This window comes from Cryptomeria japonica, chromosome 11 (assembly GCF_030272615.1).
Source record: "Cryptomeria japonica chromosome 11, Sugi_1.0, whole genome shotgun sequence".
Classification (NCBI taxonomy): Eukaryota; Viridiplantae; Streptophyta; class Pinopsida; order Cupressales; family Cupressaceae; genus Cryptomeria; species Cryptomeria japonica.
This window is the reverse complement of record NC_081415.1, coordinates 496,802,241-496,828,529: the sequence shown is the minus strand read 5'-3', so window position 1 is coordinate 496,828,529 and position 26,289 is coordinate 496,802,241. Positions and strand designations below refer to the sequence as shown.

Below are 26,289 nucleotides of genomic sequence, written 5' to 3'. Positions count from 1 at the left end.
AATTTGCCCTAGAATTGCAATTGCAACAAATTAGGGTTAGGGTTACATCTTACCAAGTAAAATATCTCTTTAAATAATGTGGTTCCGAATTTGAATCCTGCAATCACAACCTGAACAACATATGCAAATACACACACACACACACACACACGTTTAATCATTAGGAATAGGCAATTGTATCATATTCATAGATTATCATTAATGCAAGCATATTAGGGTTTGGGAGAAGAGACATGTTGGGTCTGCTCGAAACCATTTCTACACCAAGCCCAAGAGTGGATGTCTACCACAGCCCTCTTGTTTGCTTGGCAGCTTGTATCTGCTTTCCCCATCAATGTCTCATCTCCCTAAAGACATTTGCCATCTTGTGGAGTTGGGCGGGGGTTGTAAGTGGGTTACTTGGCTCTCTACGCAAGTGTCCTCTGGTCCTAGAAGCCATTACAGTCAACTCTAGAACGGCCTACTTATTTAGCCTCGTATACCCCTTTTGCTTACACCCCGGGCCCTTCCTACAAGGTGGGTTTCAGTCAATCAAGCACATCTTATATTCTATTATATAATCGCACCCTTAATCATTATCTATTATGCATAAGCAACATGTATATATATACCACCAGCGGTTGTGAGAGTATAGAGTGCTGAGAAGGGCATATCTGAAAATAATATCAGACTGCTTTTTTAAGTCTGATCTGAAGCTTAATTCCTTTGATATATTTGCTGTTGGATGACTAGAGGTTTGATCTGAAATTCCTTCATTTCCTTTATCAGAATTATTTCTTCTTTGATCGGCTGAGTGTCTTCTTTGGTGTGATTCTGCTTGTGTGTTTTCTTCGTCTCTTCCTTGCATATCCTTTTATACTATCCCATTTTATTGAGGAGACACATCTCTTGGAAAAGAGACATCCATTTAGAGGGTCATGCCTCCTCTTTGTTGTCTTATCAGATCTGCACTTCTTATTTAAATCAAATCTGCACTTCTGATTCCTTTGAGTATCCCCTCCTCAAATGAGGTTTTCTTCTCCCTTTTATATTTCATGTTTGATGGAGTCACAACTTTTCATTTCACGTCTTTTGACCATTCATTAACTTTATTAAATTTTAATTGTATTCTTTTATATTGAAATTTAATTTTTATTTTTTATTCTTTTGTATTTTAATTATATTATTATTATTTATTATTAAATTCTATTTCAAAGTTGGGACATTACAGTCCTCCCCACCCAAGATTGCTTGTCCTCAAGCAATGATCATGGAGTGTTCAAAATGACTTCCAATATGAAATGGCTTTGGAAACACACATGGAATAAACATGCTGGAAACACATTACGTATGAACCAAACACGGAGCATACACATAAAAGCACAAAGCATACACATGGATATATGCAAACACAGAGCATACACGCGAAAACACGTATTGTTAGATTCCTTCTCATTGACTAGAATCATTCATTGATTCATCTTTACACTACAAGATGGCAAGGTCATGCTTCGATACCATTTGCAATGTCCCCTTCCTAATTTGCCCTAGAATTTTCTCTAGAATTGTAATTGTAACAAATTAGGGTTAGGGTTACATCTTACCAAGTAAAATATCTCTTTAAATAATGTGATTCTGAATTTGAATCCTGTAATTGAAAAATAAATTGAATGAATGATTCAATAATCGGATAATCTATTCAACAATATACAAACGTATATAAAAAGATTACAAGGACAACATTCTAAATTAAGAACAAGTTGTTTAAAGTGAACTACTAAAAAACTAATCGCTAAATAAAGCTTAAAAGCTAATTAACTAAAAAGAAAAAGCTAAATGCTAAATAAAGCTTAAAAGCTAAATGACCATTAAACAAGGAACTAAATATAGGTGACTAAAATATAATTAAATATTTTAATAGTAATCACAACATGAACAACATATGCAAATATACACATATATGTTTAATCATTAGGATTAGGCAATTACATCATATTTATAGATTATCAATAATGCAAACATATTAGAGTTTGGGAGGAGAGACATGATGGATCTGCCCTAAGCGATTTCTACACCAAGCCCAAGAGTGGATGTATACCACAGCCCTCTTGTTTGCTTGGCAGCTTGTATCTGCTTTCCCCATCAATGTCTCATCTCCCTAAAGACACTTGCCATCTTGTGGAGTTGGGTGGGGGTCGTAAGTGGGTTACTTTGCTCTCTACGTAAGTGCCCTCTGGTCCTAGGACCATTACAGTCAACTCTAAAAATGACCTACTTAATTAGCCTCATATACCCCTTTTGCTTACACCCCAGGCCTTTCCTACAAGGTGGGTTTCAATCAATCAAGCACATCTTATATTCTATCATATAATCATACACTTAAGCATTATCTAATATGCATAAGCAACTGTATATACATACCACCGATGGTTGTGAGAGTATAGAATGCTGAGAAGGGCAAATTTGAAAATAATATCAGACTGCTGTTTTAAGCCTGATCTGAAGATTTATTCCTTTGATGTATTTGCTGTTGGATGATTAGAGGTTTTATCTGAAATTCCTTTATTTCCTTTATCAGAATTATTTCTTCTTTGATCTGTTGAATGTCTTCTTTGGTGTGATTCTGCTTGTGTGTTTTCTTCGTCCCTTCCTTCCATATTCTTTTATACCATCCTATTTTATTGAGGAGAAAAGAGACATCCATTTAAAGGGTCATGCCTCCTCATTGTTGTCTTATCGGATCTGCACTTCTGATTCCCTTGAGTATCCCCCCCTCTTCTCCCTTTTATATCTCATGTTTGAAGGAGTCGCAACTTTTCATTTCATATTTTTTGATCATTCATCAACTTAATTAAATTTAATTATATTTAATTTTGTTCTTTTATATTTTAATTTGATATTTATTTTTTATTCTTTTGTATTTTAATTTTATTATTATTAGACTTTGCCAACCTCCTCATATTGCTGCATTGGACTTTCCAAAGGTTTTTAAGCCTTATACAAAATCTTTGAATCAATCTTTACTCACTTATAAAATGGTACATTCGCTTGAGGGTTGAGTGAGTGGTACAGTTGGGCCAAGATCCCAGCAAAATAAAAATATATCATTTTATTTCAGCACACACTGCACATGACCTCTGTCCAATATCACTTTGCACACACAACACTTATATTTTAAGATTATTCCATGATTCACACACACCACCAACACAAATTTATTATTTGCTCGCAATTTTTAGTAAATTTGTACTTGGAAATTGAAGCTGGAAATTGCAAATGAACTCCTTGTTCTTGCGATTAAGCCTGTGTGAATCCACCATGAATTTGACAGGAATAAATCTTTCAGCTCTGAAGCCAAATACCTCTAGGGTTTAGAGTTGAACTGATAGTCAAAACTTTGCAATAAGAGGAATAAAAATATCCAAGATGTCAAGATGAGCTCCTTCATTCCTCTTTTATAACATCCTTGGGATTTTTTGAGAACTAATGATTTTAAATTCATTTTTATTAAAATAATAACCTTTAGGCCCACTTGTTAATGTTTGCATACGCTTCAGGAGATTTTATTTATTTCTCCGATGGTTGTCTTTCCGTTTTGCTGTTCCTTATTTCTTGTTCGGCGATTAGCTGGAAGTATTCCGTCTCCGATCTGTATGTGAGCTGGTAGCAGTTACTTCTTTGTGGATTTCTTCCGTTGAAGTTCTTTGGCTCTCTGTGTATGTCGGTTGTGTAACTGATATCTTCTTTTGGTGTTTGGCCTTCCGTCTTTCTTCTTCGTGAGCTATATTGGGTCGTGTTGTGTTATATATATGCTGAGGGATGTGAAGTTTAGTGTGATCGATATTCTGATGTATTTGATGATTATCGATGAAAAGCTCAGTACTTTGCTGCTGTGACCTTGCATCATCTTCAGTCTTCTGATATAATTATTATGTTCAGCTGAGATCATCTGTGTGTGAGGATTTGATCTCTTAAGTTCTGTACACAGTTTGTGCATTCAATAAAATATTTTGTGTGGTTGGGTTTTTCACCCTCAGGTGGAGGGTTTTCCCAAGATAAATTCTGTGTATCTTGTTCTTGTGAGATTTTCGAAGTTTCAGATTTCTGTGTCTTATGTTTCTGGTTCTAAGTTTAACATGGTATTAAAGTGAGTCTCAGGCCGTCTCCCTCTCAGGAGGCCTCATGATTCTGTGGGGGTTGCTTGTTTGTTGTTTGTTGTTATTTGATCTATGTTTTTTGAAGACAATGCCATTCTCTAAGATGTGACTTCATTTTTGCCTATTTCGAATTTCTTGAGCAGCCCTGCAAAACACGACGAGATCTCTATAATGCGACTGATATGAGGGTATCGCATTGTGTGAGGTCCACTTTATTGTTTTGGAAGGCCAAGATCACGATTTCTCTGTGTTGTTTCTCTTATCTGGCATTTGCATCCTATTGGCTTGTATTTGTTGTGATCACTTGTCACATTTTTGTCATTGCTATTGTCTGCAATCTTTGTCTTGTTCAAAGGAGAGAACACTCAGTATGTGGTGTATTTGAGCAGACCTTAATGCATACCAAAAGATTCTTGATATAAAGAACAGTGCTGGAGGAGTTTTATGAGAAGATAAGACTCAACTACAGGACTAACTCAATGGGGACCGACAATAAAGAGGTGAAGGCTACACATGTTCTAGGTCCTAGGATTGTGATTTTTTTTTTCAGCTTTAGAGGGAGCCTGACATTTCAGCTTCAGAGGGAGCCTGTCATCTAGATTCAGAAGGAGCCTACCATTTCATTAGAGGCAACCTTGGATGGGAGGTCAAAAGGTTGATGTCATGTTCCACCCTCTGGGAGTGGCCATGGTGGATGTCATGTTGAGAGACTCCATGATAACATCACGTTGAGTGACTCCGTGATGAGAGCTTGTGTTTATTTCACTCATGGGAGTAGCCATGTTGAACATCATGTTGAGTGAATCCATGATGCTATCACGTTGAGAGAATCCGTGATAAAATGTTGCTTTTTACACATATGCGTGTAGCCATTGTGTTTGTCATGTTGAGAGATTCCATGACTTGAAAATCAGAAAATAATATCTCCTTTGCTAAGAGGGAGTGTTAATGTTTGCGTACGCTTCAAGAAATTTTATTTATTTCTCCGATGGTTGTCTTTCCGCTTTTCTGTTCCTTATTTCTTGTTCGGCGATTAGCTGGAAGTATTCCGTCTCCGATCTGTATGTGAGCTGGCAGCAGTTACTTCTCCGTGGATGTCTTTCGTTGAAGTTCTTTGGCTCTTTATGTATGTCGGTTGTGTAACTGACATCTTCTTTTGGTGTCTGGCCTTCCATCTTTCTTCTTTGTGAGCTATATTGGGTCGTGTTATGTGTTATATAAATGCCGAGGGATGTGAAGTTTAGTGTGATTGATATTCTGATGTATTTGATGATTATTGATGAAAAGCTTAGGACTTCGCTGCTGTGACCTTGCATCATCTTCAATCTTCTGATATAATTATTATGTTCAGCTGAGATCATCTGTGTGTGAGGATTTGATCTCTAAAGTTCTGTACACAATTTGTGCATTCAATAAAATATTTTTTGTGTGGCTGGGTTTTTCACCCTCAGGTGGAGGGTTTTCGTAGGATATATTCTGTGTATCTTGTTCTTGTGAGATTTTCTAAGTTTCAGATTTCTGTGTCTTATGTTTCTGGTTCTAACTTTAACACCACATTTATTATTTCTGCTTTTGACATAAGTCACCCATAACCTTAGCTTAAGACAACTTTATTTGATTAATTAAAATATTCCCCATTTAATTCTCCGAATCAGCCTGCAGGAATAAAATAGGCCAATAAAATACTCTTGAATGACTAAGTAGAAGAAGGGACATTACGTTCATATCTCAAAATCATAAAATCTTTTGCATGAATTACTTAAATGCTTTTTCAGCCCAAGTCTATTGTAAATACCCCAAAAATATTATTTTATGTTAAGTTGTTTTCATAGTATGTAAAAAACATCAAATCAAAATCTTGGAAACACTGTGAGTTTTGCATATAATTTTGGAGTTGATGATTGAACTCCCACAACACCCCAAGGATCATCTACAATTAAAATCCCCTATCACACAAGAGAAAAGCAACTGATTTTCTATGAAGTTGGAGATTTCATTAGATGCAAAATGATAATGAAAATTATATACCATAGAAAGCATAAACCCTCTAAAAATTCTGATTTTTGCAATTTTAAAATATCCCTTATTGAAACGATTTTTTGCTAAAAAATCCAGATTTGATAAGTTGTGATTTTCAATGCTGTTCAATGATTTTTAAAGGTTTTAGATGCAAAAAACTTGCAAAAAAATCGCTTGGGAAACACATTTACTATCCATAAACCTATCATGATACCCTAACCGCACAAAATCACTATTTAATCGGGTTTTTTTGTTAATTTTTAGCACAGAAGTGAGCACTAGTTGCTGGGATGTGGTTCATTATCAAAGATTTGTTATATTTTTTCAGGTTGCTGAGGCAAATCACAAGTAGGCGATCTTGAATGGATGTATATTTCTGATAGATGTTAAGGATATTAAAATAGAGACACGTTCTTTGGCATGTTTCTACATTTGATGTTAAGGACATTAACATGGAATGGTTAAGAGATGTGTTGTTTTTTTCTCAATATTCTACACTACTATCATTTGCCTTTGGCTCATAGTAATGCTTTCCATCTATATAAATTCAAAGACACAATTTAGTGGGAAATAGTAGACAATATCATAAATGCTAAGGCTTCTATCTGATTTTTTTAAAATTATATGAACCTTATAAGAGTACTTGCAAAAGTAAATATAGAATCCTAGAGTAAACTGAATGAAACTCTATTGGCTTGATATCAACCTAAAGAGGTTTCTTTTCTTAGAATTCTTGTGATCCTTACTATTCAAAAGACTGAACATTTCAATTGTCAACAATAATACTGAGGTGGTTGTTTAGATTATCAAGATTAGGGTGGGGCAAATTTCCGTTTTAGATTCTAACAAAGTGTTATAATTTGGAGCTTCAATTTGATATTGGTCATCAAGTTTAATGGCAAGCAGTTAAAGTAGTGACAATAATATAATCAAGTGGGAAGCAAAAGTGTACTCACTACTCACAATAATATATAGACATTGTGGAACCAGAAGTAGAATGGTTCCTATCTAAAAGATAAAAATCAGCTTGTAGTGCTGAAAAAAGTGAACTGTAGCAATATTTTATATCAAACTGAAGGATTCTTTTGGTTATATTTAAATTTCCTATATATTCTACAGGCTTAATGCTTTGTTAATTGGTGAAACTCATTGCTTTAATGCATGCTCTGCAATTGTGAGGGAACTACATTCCATTTAGGCTTGTTATATACATGGAGGTTTAGAAGGCCTGGAAGGAGTGCAATGGCAATAAATGAATGCTTTAAACATATAACATAACATTCCATGCATGTTAGATATGTATGAGGCAAACTAATGCATGCCTTGAGAGAAGTCATGCCCTAGTCTTGTGGGCTTATCTTAATCCCTCCTAAAGTGGACCTCATATATTCTCTTTTTAATGATACAAATGGATTTCAAAAGCAATTGTCCCCTTGAAAGGGAATGTTCCTCGTGCTTTGATTTTTAATTGAAACTTGTACTTGTAATCTCCCAAATTCTCAACCCAAAGTCCACTGTTTTTAACTCCATCATCCACTTATATGCAAAGTCAAGGAAAATTTATTAGAATAATAATAGCTAAAATTATGGCTCAAATAGTTCTTTTCTTTTGTACTAGCAGGTCTTTATTATCTAATGGAAAATATTTTACACCCCTTTATTGTTTTACAAATATGCTCAAATGGTCATCAATGAGAACAACATTTCAATAACATTTATGGTCTTCTAAGTTGTAAGATTTTGTTTCAAAACATTTTCTATAACTATATCTTGAACTATTTGATTCAAAACCTATTAAGTTGAACTTTGCAATTGCTTCCTTTGTCATATAGTTTCCCTTTCACACTCTTAATATGTTTCTCTTTCACACTGTTCAAGAAATTGCAAGTGTTATTAAATCACAAATATGAACTAGTTGATAACTGTTTTGTAATTTATGACGTCTACTCAGCTAAGGAAAATTGTCTTTTTTATGACTTCCTTGAGCCTTAGGATTTTGAGATCTTGGACGCCAACCTGTATAGTCATGAGGTTGAATAACCAAGGAACTTCATCATTAGAACCTGCAACCCTCTAGCATAGCTCTAATTGTAGTAGCAAGAGGCATTTGCTACGTTTGATTTTTTAGAACTTTGTACTTAGTTTATAGGTTGATTTTGTACAAACTATTTTATAATTAAAATTTGTTGACTGTTACCATCTAGTTATTAGTTATGCACCGTGAAGTATGCTTTGTGTAATGCAATGTAAATAGAGATACGAATATAAACAACAAAATCCTATTTTCTACAATTGGTGGGTTATTTGGTCTCTATATCTCTATGTTATGGAAATACCCTCAAATTTTAAAAAAATTAGTTTTTTCTTTTTTCTACAATCTTTTACATTTTTTTTAGAACTATTTTTTTCCCATTTTCCCAAAAATATTGTACTTATGGTTTGCCAAATTTTTCCCCGAACAATTTTTGCAGCATATATAATGAAACCCTTGTTATAAAGAGAAGGATGAAACCCTAGGATATGTTTAAATTAGATCATGACATGTGTCTTAATCCAATAACTTGTGACACAAGAAAACATATGACCCAAGTAAGCTTAAGTATGCTAGCGTGAATAGGTCATGTTAAGAACTAATTGAGTGATTTTTTTTTTCACACCAACACCTCCCCTTAAGTGCAACTTAGGGAGAATGATGAAATGCAAAGATACATTGATGACAGATAATGGATGCATAGATGGGTCCTAGCTACAAATAAATCTGTCACAACTAGAGAAAAGGAGAAAATCTCATGGAAAAAACTCCTCTCCAAAAGAGAGAAAATGTAAACTAAGATGTACATGTGATGGAAGAAAAGACTAAACATGACCCCCTCCCCCCCCAAAGACTGCTTTTGTCACAAATATATATTAAAGATCCCTCAAATAGGAGAGAAAAGATGAGACTATAAATTCCCCCCCTAAAGAAGTGTTAAGTTGTGTCATTGATGTCAATATGCTGGTTAAGTCCAGTTCAGTTTGGGACATGTGGAAAACTGTTAGTTTGAATGCTTTATTCTTGCTGATCTGAGTTCTTGTTCACCCTGCTTTCTTGAGTTCATTTGGCTACATGTGGCATCTTAATCTCAGCATGTCTTGTCAGCTTGGATCGGCAGAAATGTCCATTTTTCCCTGCATTTTCAGTTACTTTAGCTCGTGTTCAGTATGTGCAGTATTCTCAGGACTGTTACACCTTATTTTGTCAGAGCAGCTACACTGTTTTTGCAGACTCAGATATTGACAGTTCGCCCTGTGTTAGTAGATGTTTTTTGGACGATCTGATGGTTGCTGTGTTGGTGGATATCGATTTGATTATAATTTTTTTTTAAGTCGGATTTGTGACATATTTTGAGCAGGTGGTGTGTTGATTTGGTAGAGCTGTTCTGAGTGGTAGTTGCTGTGTTTAAGCAACTGTAGCAATATACCCAGACTGTGCCGGTTCTGTTGAAGTTATCATTTGATGATAATTCGCTTTTTGAAAAAGTTTTCTCTCTGTCTAATGCTTAAGTGTTGTGTTCGACAGATATGCCAAAAGAGTTTTGTGTGTTATGCGGAACCTGTGTTTGTGTGTGTTTTGATGTGCTGGGCAATTTTGAATGGTCCGATTGCTTAACTGCGGGTTATGCGGTTGTTAAATTTGTTATCGATCTTATTTCTACAAGTTGATGTGTTAATGCTGTGCGATGTGGAGTTATCCTTGTCAGAAAGTTTTTCAGGAAACCGTCGCTTTGCTTATGGGGCCAATTTAAAAAAAAAAAATTACTTGACTATGGTAAAGTAAAAATCGGCTATGGTAACTTGATTGGTTCGATACTTCTCTTCGAACTGTTCCTTGCAGGCTGTTAAGTGTACAATCATTCCTTATCAAGTAACGTAATTGCTGTGTGGAGTTTTTTTTTTTGATGGTTTTCAGGTGTGTGCATATATAAAATTTTGGGCGTGGAAGTTTTTTTTTGGAGAGAGAAGTGACGTTTTTTGGAGTGGTAACTTGATTGGTCTTGCTGAAGGATATTGAAAAATTTCCGTGTCACATGCACTGTGGTGTGTTCACTTTCAGAAAGGGATGGCGTAAAGTATGTGCTTCAGATGAACAGAATATAATTTTTTTAAAGTCTGTGTGAGTGCTGATTCTGTAGAGTTCTTTCGAGTATATACATCATGCTAATACTATGAAGCTGAGTGCTTGATATGAATGTGACAGTCTGAGAAGTCTACTTGAAGTGTGTATTTCCTTTGGTTGGAAATCGTTATGGTCTGGAATGTTCATTTGTGCTTAACTGAGAAAATTAACAACTATCAATGAGTTGTATTATTTCTCAATTTAAAGATACTTGTATGTAAAGGTTGGTGCCTTATTTTGTGAAATGGGTTGGTGCCTTTTTGAGAAGAGAGTTGAAGCTCTCAGTGAGTTGTAGCTCACTTGCATTTGTAAACAATGTTGAAGCCTTCATTTAGTTTTAATGTACTGTGGTTTTTTACCCGAAAGGGTTTTTCACGTGACAAACTATTGTGTCCTTGTTTCTGTGTTTACACTTTTCAGCTATTTAGTATTATGGTTTAATCACCTAAAGTATTGATTCACCCCCCCCCTCTCAGTACTTTCAGTTCTCTTTTCAAGAAGTAACTCCTATGCCAATGACGAGAGCTTGAAGATAGAAAACGATCCATTGCTTGCAAACAACATTTCTCCCCTTGGGAAGAAATCTATGAAACTTGGGGACACATCCCTAGCTTGAAAACCCTTGTCCCAGTCCTGGGGATGTGTCGGGGACTTAGGGACGGCCAGGGGACGTTTCCCCCCCGTCCCCAAATTGCTAGAATTAGAGGGGATGTCCTCGAAACGGGGGGATGTCTGCCCCAGTTGTGGGGATGTTTGTACGTCTCGGGGACGGCTGGGATGCCCCCAATCCGTCCCGGGGATGGCCAGACATCCCCCACATCTAGGGCTATTAAAAAATTAAAAGATGTCGTATTTTCAATTTTTTTTTAATTTTCTAACATGGGCCCCTATTAATTCAAATTGTTATTAAAAAATTAAAAGGCAACCTTAAATAAAATTTTAAACTTATTTATTTTTTATTTTTTAAATAATGCTTGGTAAACTTTTAAACGTGACCGACGACGCTGGTATGACACGCCCTCCGGCTCCACAAGAAACGCTTTTGACTCGGAGCTATGAACCGGTGAGGCCACAACCGGGGGACCTCATCCCCACACTTCACTTGTTCAAACGCGCGAGCACAATGGCCCAACGAAGACACAAGGCCTGCGAGCACAATGGCCCAGTAGGGGTCTGAACCATGGTGGCCCCTTCACCAATGAAGTGTTTTAACCACGACACTACATGTCTAAAGACCAAATTTTAAATTTATTAATTCATATCAAACATTTAAAATTAATTCATATTATAAATAGAAAATATTAAATTGTTAAATTAATTGTTAAACATTTAAAAATTTAAAATTAATAAATTATAAATTATAAATAGAAAATCAAAAAAATAAAATATCAATTCGTAAGTTAGAAAATAAAAACTTAAAACTTAACGATAATAAAAACTTAAAACTCGATATAAACTTATAATGTATATGATTAAAACTTAAAACTTAACAATATAAACTTATAATTGACAATGAAACAATATGGCAGTAGTGTAGCCTTTGGGCATTTTGTATGTTATGTCTTTAATATCTATTATGATATGCATATTGACAATGTGAGTGAATTGAAATTCTGAATTATGAGTGCAATGTTGTATGTTCAAAGTTCACATTCTAAAATGTTTTCATAGTATCATACACATGCTATATCCATGTTTTCATATGAATATAATATATATATGCATGCTTTATCCATGTTTTCATATGAACATTTAGAATTTTCCTATATATTTTAAATTTTCGCTATATTTTATGTAGCCATCCCCTTTGCCGTCCCTGAAACTCGTCCCCCCGTCCAGGAAACTCGGGGTAACATAGGAAGAAATAGATTCATTGGTGATTGGAGCCATTCCTATAAGTTGGATATATAGGGATTCCAAATCTAAATGTGTATCTCTAATGCAACTTTGGTGTCCTCAAATTGGAAAAAGATGTCTCCTCCAAAAGATGAATTAAGTGCGCTTTCAAAACAATGAAAGGAGATGATAGAATCTGAACTGCATATGGAAACATTGAAGATGTGACGACATTGCTACTGCCAAAGAGGTAATGCAAATCCTCTATTGTGTCCTCAAGATGTGTGATGTGAGATTCCACAAATAAAATGATATGTCTGATGGATAGGAATCCCAAGTAGGTATATGTGGAATATGATGAATGTCTTGCTACGTTGAATCAATAGGGGCCATGGATGTAGTAATACTAATCTCATTAGGAGCAATAGAAGATAATGATGTGAGGAGAAGAAAGAGTAAGAGATGAAGTCTTTGTACCATCGGAACATGTGATACCTGCAATATATTCTAGTAGCATATATTATCTACATCATAAGGGGAATGAGGCAATATATATCAAGATCATTTGGGAATGGAAAGATATGTGGGACACCAGAAAAGGTCTGATATCATACACAAAGTGTGATGATCAATTGTAGAGAAAATTAATTCTACAACATGATGAGTATTATTATTCCATTTTGATTTCCTCCTAGGTGTGTTTGATTTAGGTATGAGTCCGTAAAGATAAGATAAAAAAATTAAGACACTTGAGATGTGTTAGGATGTCGTTTCTCCAAGACTCATAATTATCCTTATTCAGGATTACCACAAAAATATGAATAAAACCCATGATATTCTAGCAAATATATCAGAGATCAATAATCTCAATGCATATGAATCAATTGAAATGAAGTCATCTCATGAAAATAGAATTTTTTCAGGTACCATAATTTCTAAGTAATTAGTCAGAATGCAAATATGGGACAAGTTGAATAAAAGATACCTGGGGCAAGTTTTGGAAAATGTGCATGGATGGTTATGAAGAGCTCATCAAAACCTCTTCAACATTGCAAGATCGTGTAAAACGTGGAAATTGGCAAATAGATGTGAGCTCCAAAGACAAAAAGGGTGATTGGACTTAAAGTAGCAATAAAATTCGTCAATAGTAAAATCTTGGAAAAATCCAGGCACCATTGGAAAGTGCTTGGAACTAGTTTTTCGATGCCTATTTACTTGCAAATTTTTGATTCTATAAGCTCAAAGTATAGTGATTTTTGTAAAACTGCTCCTATATGCTTCCGAAGCACAAAATAGGCCTTGATTAGGCCCTTGCTTTCTTATAGGACTGACAATTGGGTATAGGGTGTTGGATGGTTGAGCGTTGGGGTTTGTATTGGTGGATTGATATTAGTATGCTGGTTGAGGGCCAATAGAGGTGCACAAATGAGTTGGAGTGTTTACGAAGAGTTTTGGAGTGACATTGACCATCAATTGCAGAATTGAGCATTGACATAGTTGATGAAAGGCTAAGGAGTCTTTACAAGGGCATTGGCATTTGGCTTCATTCAAGCAGTTTTGTATGGTTTGAGGATTGTCAAAGGCATCACCTTACTAGGAGCACTATTGAGGTAGTGTTGAATGTTCCCTTTTTCGAACTGACACAAATTAGATAACTTCAAGCCTATCTTTGTCCCCTTAGGCTGAAGGGAAGATGTGCAAAGGAATAATATGATAATGACATATTGAGTGTCCAATAAGCACCTCAAGTTATAACGTTGGGAAAATAACACTTTATTATTATTAAATGGGGCCAAAAAGCAAATAAAAATTATAAAGTGGAAAATGGTTAATATTCAAATAATTAATTACCTAAAAGGTAATTAATAATTTAAAAGGTAAAGGATGAATATTCAAAATAAAATAAAAATGTAAATTTTTTAATTACTTTTTAGGTTGGCTTTAAAAAGCATAACAAAAGAAAATATTTCAAAAGGCATTCATACGGTAATTCCAAATTTTCAAAATCCCTTGTGTAGAGCTTTGGTTTAGCAATTATCCTAAAGGACGAAAACCCTCTTGAATCTTTGGGAATTGGAGGACGAAAATCGTTTTGTTTTTAGAATTGGCTTCATTGATAAGTCAAAATTAGGCTTACAACAAATTCTACAGGTTCTTACAGGTTATAGCAAAGCAGGAAAAAAATACTAAAAAAAGTGGTCTTCTATTTGTTACCGCAGCTATTACAAGATAAATTAGAGATTAAATTAGATGAATGGTTTGGTAGGCCATACCCTAGCTCTACCAATTGAAGACGAATAATTGGTATGAAATTTCTTTGTGGAAGTGGTAAGGCTGATGTGCTAGATTGGAGAAGATTAAATCATTGGTTATGTCCATCTTGAAAGCTGCCACCCAAAGAATTTAAATAACAAAATATTTCTTGAGGATTTGCAGTTGTATGATGAGGAGGTAACGTGGAGAAGTCGGTTGACAATGCCACCCAAGGGGAGAGTTCAACATATTTCCAGCCACCAAGTTTAAAGCATTCACCCAAAGAGGCCGCTATAAATCTAGAAAATTTATGTGAATTTTAAACAACTTGGGGGGAAGGTGCAGCATTTAGAGTACCTGATACCTCTAGCTGCCACCTGTCATACTCTATTTAGTAGTAAATAGTACTAGAAAGGAAATCGAAAGGAGAGTGCGGATTTAGTGACGTTTTTCTTTTATAGTGACAAAGAAAAATATAAAGGGTAATTGCTGCAAACAAAGTTTTTTTTTTGTCACCTCCACTCATTGGTGCAATGTCACCTCAAGAGCAGCTGCAGCAAAACATTATAACTAGGTTTTTTATTATTATTTAAATAGTATTTGAAATTAAATAATTCTTTATTGTGATTGTTAAATATTATACTCTGAATATTTTACTCAGGAAATAAACATCAGAAATAATTTTTTTATCTAAAATTTATTGTTGGAAAAGAAAAAAAATTGAACAAAATTATTGTAAAATTCAAACAAAAGGATTTTATTGGAAAACAGTTGGGAATTGTGAAGAAGGTATTTTTCACAATGTATGTAAGTGGCTGACAGATGGCAATAGGTTTAAAAATGCCGCTTCAATCTAAAACCACTATTATGTTCAGAAAACCACTGCTAAAAACCATTGGTAAACTTTAACTACAGCTGTGTGAAATAAATTTGCCACCAAAGTGAAATTTTGTTCTGTTGGGGAAAAATTGCTGCTAGATTGACTGTGATGGTTGGATTTTGCAGATGACACAGAGGAAATCATACATTGTATGGAATTTTTGCATGTGTTTTCAAGACCCACAAAAAGAATCAACCAATTTTTTCTGACTTTGATTTTGGCATTTGGAGAGACGATTGTAGGGTTTTGACGCCTTCTAGGCACAATGATGATGTTTGTTTTGCTCCAGGATGCATCATTTGAATAATCAAGGCCGAATCTCTCAATTATGGATAGGGAATTGTAAATCTAGAGCTTTATACCATGTTGGAGTTGATGATTGAATTCCTACAACACCCCAAGGATCACCTACAATTAAAATACTCTATCACACAAGAGAAAAAGAACTGATTTGGTATGAAGCCTGAGATTTTGATTAGATGCAAACTGATAATGATTATGATGTACAATGAAACTCTTGTTATGAAGAGAAGGATAAAAATTTAGGTGAAACTCTAGGATATGATTAAATTAGATCATGACATGTGTCTGACTATTATGATGCGTGACACAAAAAAGCACATGACCAAAGTAAGCTTAAGCATGCTAGTGTAAATAGGTCCTAACAAGAACTAATTAGGCGATTTACATTTCTCACATTAACAAATAAACCTTTAATTCTTGAATAAAAGAAACATTCTATTATAATTGGAAGAGAGATTCTACCTCATGTTGTCGATCTTTAGCTTTATCCCAAAAAACAAATAAAAATGTCCACAAATAGAGCAGTTTGGCATAAAATTACTTGAATATCAATAAATATACTGACCTTGGTTCTGTAGTTACCCTAGAGTTTCCCATTTCCTATATGAATCGTTTATCAGGTGGTGTCTTTACTAGTTCTATTAATAACTAAAAGTTATAACTTATAATAATCTAGTAAATATCTATTGGGGTATTCTATTGGAATGAAATTTGAGGGGTATACATTTGCATAGACTGTACTATTTAATTTTTTATCAATATAGCAAAAGATATTGTTTCTATATCATGCTTTGAATATTATTCATATATTTGGAAAATTCAAAGTGTTTGTATGCTTCTGGTCATTTCTGTCCTGTTCTTTGGATATGTCATTTATGGTAGATTTGATGTGATTTATTGTTAAAGTAGATTTGTTTCCCATCATTTCCCAGGTAAGGACATGCGGATTATTCTCTTTGGATTTCGTCCAAGAACAAAGCAGGTTAGATATTGTATAAGAGCTGACTCATTTAAAGTTCTTGCAAATTATTTTAATTGTGAATATAAAATTCAATTTTTTTGAATTTTCGTTATATTTCAGTTGATTTAGTTAAGTTTTATTTTTTTATAAAATTAATGCTTCTCCCAAACTTAAAAAAATTCTATTTTTTTCTTTAGCTTCTTAAATATGTAGTAAATAGATATTGATAATTTCTGCAGAGGAGAGCAATTTTTGATGGACTGACAAGGTATATGAGGCCATCTCGACTTTGGGATTTGTATGCGTTCACCTGTGGTGCTCAGGTGTTCACAAACTCTGATCCAAAGGTGCGGTTACATCACGAGTATCTCAGGCTTCTTGGCAAGAACAATTTTCTGAGAAGTGTAACAAGCTTTCATAAAGAGAAAATGTATTTGGTCTCAAATAAGAGTTGGAGAATAACTGATGTAAATTCGAATTACAAACTATGCCCAACATACCCTCATCTTTTCTTAGCCCCTTCAAATATCAGGTATTGCATGGAATGGTTTATGTAGTGGTAAAGTAGCATTTTCACATTTTCAGCATTCTGCTTCTGGTTTTCAAACCGAACACAATAATTAGTGCTGGCTTAAGATTACTTAGCTAATTTCAAATGTGATTTTGTAAGTGATGAGGAGCTGTCACAAGCTGCAACTTTTCGTGCCCGGGGAAGATTACCAGTTGTTACATGGTGCCATCCTGGTATGCGCTTGTTTTTCCTTTAAGATAAGATGGTCAAATTCTGTTCACATCAAAATGAAGACTATCTTATTAAGTAGCACAGACTTACAATGCTTTGCAGATGAAAATTAGACCTGACATACTAATTGAATTGTCTAATTAAATTCTATTTATTATTTGCAATATTACAGAAAATGGAGCTGTTCTGGCACGTTCCTCACAGCCCTTGGTTGGTCTTATGATGAATTCTAGGAGGTAAGGCGTGCAGTTTCTTTAATCTCATTCCCTAGGTTCAGTGTCCTTTTTACTGATTTGGTGGATGTCTTGAAGAGCTTGTTGTGGGTGTTGAAGAAAAGTAGCAATTGGGAAAAAGTAACCCATAAAGTTATTCTTGTTGTCTATGGAGGTGTTTTAAGTTTCAAAAGTCTAATGTAGATGTTCAAGTATTTGAAGTTTCATATGCTGTGCTATGCCTTTTTTTAAGTTTTGTAATTTTTTCTATGTATTATAAGTGGTCTTTACATGAGTCATTCTCTTGTGAAACCTCATCGCAGCAATGCTGATGAAAAGCTTGTTGCTGCACTCCGTGCTCAAATACCCGGCAGCAAATATGAAAAAAGGTATGGTTATTTGAATTTCAAAAATACGTTCATTGTGTGTAGCTTTTGAGTCAGGGTTCTTGTTTCTTGGAAGTATCTTGAGTGTTATATTGGTACACTATATTTTTCTTCATTATATTGTACATGTTTGTATTTACAATCATATTAGATATTGATCTTGTTTCAGAATCACAGGCCTGTGAACATAGTAGCTACTAGTTTTCTTGAGTTGTTTTCTCCGAGTTTTGAATGTTTTTGAGTTTTTCAGCAATTGTGGCATGTTATTGTCTATTTTTTTATGATATAAAACATTATATCTATAGAAATACATTTCTTAGAATTTACCAAGCATTGGTCTTGACTGCAAAGAAATGGCGTAAGATACTACATTGGAAGGAACCGCTGTTGTAAAAGACTCAAACTGTGATTACTAATAAAAACTTAGTATTCCCTCGTTACTTTTAGAAGCATGCATATGGTGTTGGGTATAATGTTGTCATTGATGTCAAAAGTGCAGTCAATGTTGATGTCAAAGGTGTTGTCATTGTTGTCATAGATGTCAAAGTATCTGGAAGTTGCTACAGCATGCAAAGCATTTGAAGGACTGTGACAAGCTATGGTTGATAGCTCTCTTAATGTTATCATTATGCTCCGGTTTTATTAGTTCCTAATTGTCTATCACTTGTTCTGTTGATTGGGAGTATCTACATTAAGTTTTTGAGGATGGCTGCTCAGAAACAGTATGTGCATTTAGTTGCATTGTCGTAAGGGTTTGGCTCCACTTCTGCTGTAGTTAAGTGTTATGGGTTGCGTTTTGGAAGTAAGTAAAGCTACATATGAAGTATCCTATTCTAGAGTTTTAGAGGTTAAGTTTCAGCAGACAAAAAGTTAGAAGTGCCAGAGAAGAAGGATAACATGTGCCAGCTGGAGGAAGCGTGTGTATGTTTATTGGGACCAATAGAGTCTGTTGGGTAATGCATAGCGTGTTCCCTCTCCTGGTATAATGTGTAGGCTTTTGGACCTGGCCTATTACGCATTTAATTCAAGGTTTACTCTTGTGGCCGACTTGTGAATATTGTAATTATTTTCTGGGCTGACATGTAAATGTAATCATCATTGTAATGCATATATATTGTTGATCTAGGTTCATTTCTAGAGTGTGTTAAGAAAGTGTGGCGGAAGAGTTGTGCAAGTTGCTTATTAAATTAGCAGAGATGAATTAAGGTGTGCATATCAAGTTGCAGATCCAATACACACCGAATTTCCCCCACCCCCAGTATATCTGTGTGCTTAACATATGGAACTAAGAGAAAACTGTTTGGTATTATATGTCATTTATTTCTCATATCAAGATAGAGCCCAACATAAGACAATGATATGCACACATCTGTGATATTACCATCTAAAATTGATATGGACTTAGCATATATTACTTGAAATGCCATTCAAACTAAGTGTTAGCCTCTCCTTTGTGGCTATTGAAATTTGGAACTCAAATTTCATATTCTGGTTTTTCCATGGATGTAGTGGCATTCTGCTAGGTTTTCCAGTGAGTGTTAGCGTTCCTAGGAAAATGACTATAGAGATAAAGATTAAAGTCTTCCCCACATAGGGAGGCTTCAATAGAGCTTTTTTCTGCTGGACGACATCGAATATGTTGCTTGATTGTTCTGCATCTTGCTGGATCACTTAAGCCAGTCTCATTTTTGCCCTTTCATTTCGGAAGAGCTGCTTGATGAGCACACACTTATACTGAGAGGGGTGTGGGGGCATGAATCAGTAAGATAAACTTTTACTCATGTAAATTCCAACAACCATGAAAATATCAAGCACATGAGATCTACCAACTAAGAGACAAGATCATGTGGAAACTCTTTGGGAGAAAACCACAGAGAAAAGACTGACTGGATCTACCGCCCGAATCCAGCCAACAATTAAATTCCTTTTACAATTCTTTGTAGGCACCAATCCCCACCACTAAGCACCAACTTAGCAAGAGGCATCAATCTCTTTCTATTAGGAGGCACCAACCTCCAAATGAACAAAACTTTTCTCTTCTTGATTATTGCTTCTTCAAAGCATGATAATCATGTGAATCTTCTTCATAACATCTTCTTATGAGTCTGTTTGTAAATTTGCTTACATATCTGCTATAAATCGCCTTGGAAGTGTGCTATAAATCAGAAAGTTATTTCTTTAATTGCTTACATTGTTTACCCCTAACTCATCATGCATTTATACCACCTTCATGCCTCTTCACCCAAGAGAGGCGATCCAACCAAGGAGGTAGGCCACATACAAGAATGAATAAATTTATTTTATTTCCCCAAGAGGGGCGATTACACTAAGGGGGTCAGCCCATTCCTGTGAGGCCCTAAATGATATTAAATTAAACTTTCCATAAAGGAGGTCATCCAACTTATTGTATTTAAATTGATTCCCAAATAATTTCAGGAGGGTTGGCCATCTTTAATTAAATTAATTTCAATTTCCAGCGCTGCTAGGTAAAGTCTACCACCTTTTTATTTGGATTTATTCCAGCACTGCCTTCAATGAGGGTCGGCCCATCTTTGGTCTTAATGATTGCCTTGAAATATCTGATTAGTGGCCTTTGGCCTTCATACCTTTAACCCCAAACATTGCGTGTTTGACAGCAGCAAAATGATGATGGCGATTTACTCTTCTCTCCTTTGACATCAATGACAACAGTATTTCCAACACTGCTTTATGATTTCTGTCTTACTCTGAAGATTTGGTAGATATGGCTGAGGTAGTTCTCACACTTTCTATTGTTGTAACTTGTAGGCATTCTGTAAAGCTTGAAGACATTCTTTTTGTTATTGAATACAGTTAACCATTAGTGCCATGTATTTTTCAGAAAGGAAATGTGAACACCTGTTCCTTAATTTTTTCCTACATAGTACAATTTTTGATGAGAGATGTGATTAGATTATTTGTTCAGGAACTCTCATTGTTGTCTTTATGTATAGTGATAACTCCTTCAAATGTGGTTTTTTGGGTCTTTGTGGGAAAAGCAAGAGGGTTGAAGAGATGGAGCAGCAGATCAAATGTTTGTAATGGAAACAAGTAATTTCTGGCAACCACATGGTATGTTGGAATGCTGCAATCTAGTCTGAAATACTGAAGTTTGTAATGGGTTAAAGTGGTAGAGTTACTTAATATATGGAATGCCTTGGAACTTTCTACAACTTAGAGGGAATGAGGACTTGAGTGTGTGAGGGATACATAGAGGCAAATTAGAGAGCTCTGTCCTAGGAATAGAAAATGAAGATTCAGGGTGAGGAATACTTGATTTTAAGCCATGATCCTAGTTGGATGAGCTCCTCACTTTTCATTACAGGAGTAAAGACAGGCACCTTCATTAATCATAAAAGATTAATTTCCATTGCAGGGGAAGTTTCCCTTCTAGCTACTTGTTGAATGTTAAATTTCTATGTACTTAAACGCCTATATCTCATTGTCTTTCATTGTTTTGATACACACTAAGAGGCTTGTAGGCTGTCTGCAAAAACACTTGTATTCACCAAAGAAACATTAATCGTTTGGGGAATTAATCGGCAAAACAAATTTATAAGATTTTTTGAAAAAATCGTGAAAAAATCGTGAAAAAATCGGGAAAAAATCGTACTTACAAAAAAACGTAAAAAATTGCTGAAAAACAATCAAAAACTACTTTTTTAAAAATATTTAAGGGCATTTCCATAGCATAGAGATATTGTAGGCAAATAAAATAGACACTTCAACACATGAATTGTAGAAAATAGATTTTCGTTGTTTATATTCATATCGCTAATTACATTGCAAAAAAACATACCACAACATAAATAATATCTAGATGGTGATAGATGTCAAAATGTCGATTACAATATAGTTTGTGACTTTGTACAAAGTCAACCTGTAAATTAAGTTGATGCTACACAAGTTGATGATGAGTAGACACAAGAGGGATTTGGCTAAGGTTCTGCTGGATGAGGCAGTCCCTTATAGTGGCAGTGACTTACAGACTTAGATTTCTAATTTGATGCAATGGTAGTGGATGTTGATTAGGGTAGCAGCATATTTTCCAAGTTTTTTTTTGTCATTTTGCAGTTGAAACTTGCAGCCTTTGGATACTTTATTGTAATTTTTATACAATATACATACACTGACAATGAAAACAATTGTATTTGTTAATTCATTTATCAACTCTAATGTTAAATCTCAATTCAACTCTTACGTTATGTATTAAGGTTCTATAATATGTATGTTGAATGCCTTATCAATGCTATCATATGGATATTTGAAATTTCCTATATTTTAAAATTTTCCCCATTTCTTTAATAGCCATCCCCTAAAAAATAGCCTGCAAAATTTTTGTCTTGGAGATGTGTCCCCACTTTTATAGAATGCTATAAACGGTTTATAAAGAATGAAACATTTAACATATGACTCTAAGAGCTTAGTATGAAAATTATAAATTTATAAAAATGGATTATTGATCGATGTCAATACTTGGTAAAGCTTCCTTTTTCACAATTTAATGAAAATGACCTTTTATGGAGGTATTTCTGTTATGTGACTTGAGTCTGTAATCACTTGTCCAAATCTTCTCCTGTGCAGTTGATTGTTTTTAAAATCAAAACAACCTTGTGTTCAATGTGTAGTTTAGGGGATCATAGCCCTATGCCTCTGGATATTCTAATGTTTATTTGCTTGAGGACCAAACAGAAAAGATTTTTAGTTTGAATGCTGCTTGTACCAAGCTGAGGCAACTAAAAAGCCAGAAGTTATTCAAAGCAGGGCAGTGAGTCTATTGTAGATCAAATTCAACTGAATTGTTTTATGGCATTCACACAATTTATTTGTTATAGTTATCGAGTTGTATCTTATTTCTTGGCTCAGAGAAAATTCTGTTCTTTTTGCAAATTATGAAACATAGGCTGGGTAAAGGTCTTCAGAAGTAATGTTTTATGTAAGGAGACTTTATACTTTGTATTTAAGTTAAATTACAGTTGAAAAGTGTGGCAATTCATTCTTATCACATTGAACACATGTTTATATTATGATTGAATGTTCTCATCGTAATGGTCTTTGCAGAAAGCTATATATTGCTGATGCAAGGCCTAGAAAAAATGCCATTGCCAATGGAGCCAAAGGAGGTGGATCAGAATCCAAATCAAACTACTCACAGTCAGAGGTTTGTTCAGGTCCTGCAGAAAATGATGATGAGAGGGTTACGTGTTTTATAGCCTCATCCTCATTATTGTTGTGTAGGTTGTATTTCTTGGGATTGATAATATACATGCCATGAGAGAGAGTTTCAATCGACTGAGAGACTACTTGGACACACATGGTGCCACTTCTTCAGATGGTTTATCGTCATTCTTGGTTAGCTGTGCTATGAATCCTGTATTACATGCATATTGCATTTTACTTTAGGTTTATGCTTGCCTGCATTTTTTATTTTTTTCAAATTAGACACTGGTTTTCGCTGATTTATAATATGTTTTTACAATTTTTCTTGTATGTTCCACCAAGTTCCCATTTTGTGGGGGTCGGTAATAGCGGGAATGCAAAAAGGGTATTTCTAGAGGAATCTAGAATTGATATTTGAATAGGAAAGTAGCTTGGGTATGGGGGAAGGTGAAGGGGTGGCCAAGATGCATGCGGGTATGCAGTATTTGGGAAATGGGAATGTTGGTTGGAGGGCTGAAGGGTGGTGAGAGGGAGAAGGAATGGGGATTTGTCCATGTGGATACACCATGTCAAGTGATTTTGACCATTTAGATTTTCTGCAATTTACATAATTGATATTTTTGAATATCTTTGACTCATCAACTACCATGTTGAAAGGCCTCAGGGATTGTAGGATTATGGTTTCTATTATTCCACATTTCTGTTTATTTTACTTTTACTCTTTATAGCACCATTGCAAGGAAAAAAAACATTGTCTCTCAATGAATGAGATAATTTGAGTTCTTATGTATAAGCATATGAACTTAAGCTATTTATTACATTGATTGTTTTATATGAATAATGGTTACAATTTATTTGAAAATACAGTAGCCACGGGACTTAATGTGTCATAAAACATAAATTTAACATATTGAAATGACAATTGTCAAGAATTGGGATTTCTTAACAAGAAGATTTTCTTGAAAGAAAGAGAGTACACAATAAGGGTAATCTTTGTGGGATAGATTTATTGTCATGCCCTGCCAAACTAAGAGATCACAACTTTGGTAATTGCAGCCCCTGAATTATAATCTAGGCGGTGGGATCAAAAGATCACAACATTGTATCGTGGCCTTTCACCTTGGCGAGGACACAAATATGTTAGGAAACAGATTGCAACATTAATAAATCCAATGATAGAATAAATGATAAAAGGGATTCTATGTGAGGGGCCGACCATCAATGAACCATCAATTCAGATTATCATTTCAAAGCAGCAATTAGAAACACAATCACTGATACATACAATTTAAGTAGCAATCCTTTATAAAACAATCAAGTATTATCCAAGATTGACATTGTCAATCCATCAAGAAATATCAATCAGCAATAGTCTAGCAAATACACCAAGTTATCGATTTTGAATTCTAGGTAGTATTTTCAAGTCAGACAGGGTTCAGGCTCATGGGGTTGGTTAAGGGTTGAAACGACGGTGTATTTTCACGCCCTTGACAAGCGAGGGACGCTGTCCTTGGTATTGCCATTGTTGAGTTAGGAGTAGGGTCCTCTAATCCAAAATTTTTGCAAAGTATTTGTGGAGAATTCACGATTTGATTAACTTTAGATATTGTGCTATTATTTATTGACCTGATTATATATTATAAATTTATAATTTTGGATAAAACTATTATCACATTTTGAGTGAATATTATTGTTTTTAAGAATATCCTAAAGGGACATTACAATTCATATTAGAGCGATCTTGTGAGTCCGAGCATCAAAAAAGTTAGTATTTGCAATTAAGCCAAAGAGCTCAAATAGCCTTGGAAAGAGAGTTGAAAACTAGAAGCAAGTCAAGGTAATCAAATGGGTCTTGAGGGAAATCAAGTAAATGAATTGAAAACTTATATGTAGAGACAAGAACAAACAACACAATTGCTTCTCTAAGCAATTCAAAACATGAATAATACAACTAGTGGTCTTAGGCCTGATCAAACCAATGAAAGAGATGTTAATTCAAACCACTCCGAGAATAACAATAGGATTCCATTAAGACCTTCACCTAGAGTTACAAGGCCTACATTCTTACCCAACATGGCAGCAAATGCCTTTGATGAATATGCGGAAGTATATTCAAGAATTGATCTTGACCTTAGAAGGCATATTCAATTTAAAGAATATTATAATGTAAGGTTGAAGAGGAGAAGCAAGGCAGCTCAGCAACGAGTTACGACAAAAAGTAAGATGACTCTTCCCACTTTGATGGTTTGGGGAAGGTCATTGCCCGAGAGCATGGATTCAAAAACTAGATACCTATCTTTCTTTTAGTCTTGTGACAAAAGATGAAGCTATGAAATTTGCCATTCTTCACTTAGAGGAAATAACACATGAATGGTGGCATCATGGGCTAATCACACAAGGGCATCATCTCATTGTAATATACGATGAATTGACACAAAGACTTATATAGAAAGGTTTGATAGGAAGAACTCAAAGATGCATTTAAGTAGTTAACACACCTAATACAACAAGGTTCCACATAAGAATATGTAACAAAATTCCAAAGGATCTGTATCATGGTGCCTAATATTACTAAAAGTAGACTCAAGCTTTTTTATCTAAGGATTCTCTAAATCAGTTGAGGATTGGTTTGAAATTTTGAACCATTGTCATTACTAGATTCTATTTGAAGGGTCTTAAATTTGGAAGACTCAACATCTAAAAACAAGACCTATTGCAAGGGGTCACACAAACAACCCTTTGCCAAGGATAATCGGAAACCAAAAGCATTGCCTCCTCAGTCCAACAAGGAAGAAGAATATTTGAAAGAGCTTTGAAATAAGAATTTATGTTTCCATTGTAGAGAACCATGGAAGCCGAGTCATCAATGCTCCAAGAAGGGATAACTCTACAAATAACGGATAAGGAGAGAGAATTTGACAATTTGCAAGTGGTACATTGGCCACATTTTTTAGGGGTACTCAAGTATTGCCTCTTTAGAATTCGTAGTGTTTTACAAGTACAAAAAGTGGTTGTCTTAGTGTATAGTGGTGCTACACATAACTTCATTGATGAAGGTTTAGTAATGAGGATGAAATTAAAAATTGAGAACTTTGAAGCTTTCAATGTAGTCATGACAGATGGATTGACTACACCTTGCACACAACAAATTCAGCATTAAGCATTACCTTGGGGAGGCATTAAATCAATGAAAATTTCTACGTGTTAAACATGGGTGATATGGATGT

General features: G+C 34.8%; 1 protein-coding gene across 3 annotated transcripts in view; it reads left to right on the top strand.

The window, feature by feature from the left end:
* The window catches only part of LOC131068319 (phosphatidylinositol-3-phosphatase myotubularin-1), a 282,751-nt gene that overhangs the window by 62,590 nt on the left and 193,872 nt on the right, over nt 1–26,289 (top strand). For all 3 annotated transcript variants that reach the window (XM_058003489.2, XM_058003488.2, XM_058003490.2), the window contains exons 6-12: nt 16,516–16,565; nt 16,784–17,076; nt 17,215–17,288; nt 17,459–17,522; nt 17,822–17,887; nt 22,964–23,063; nt 23,141–23,254. In XM_058003489.2, coding sequence (XP_057859472.2) covers nt 16,516–16,565; nt 16,784–17,076; nt 17,215–17,288; nt 17,459–17,522; nt 17,822–17,887; nt 22,964–23,063; nt 23,141–23,254 — 761 coding nt within the window. The remainder of the gene's footprint in view (nt 1–16,515; nt 16,566–16,783; nt 17,077–17,214; nt 17,289–17,458; nt 17,523–17,821; nt 17,888–22,963; nt 23,064–23,140; nt 23,255–26,289) is intronic.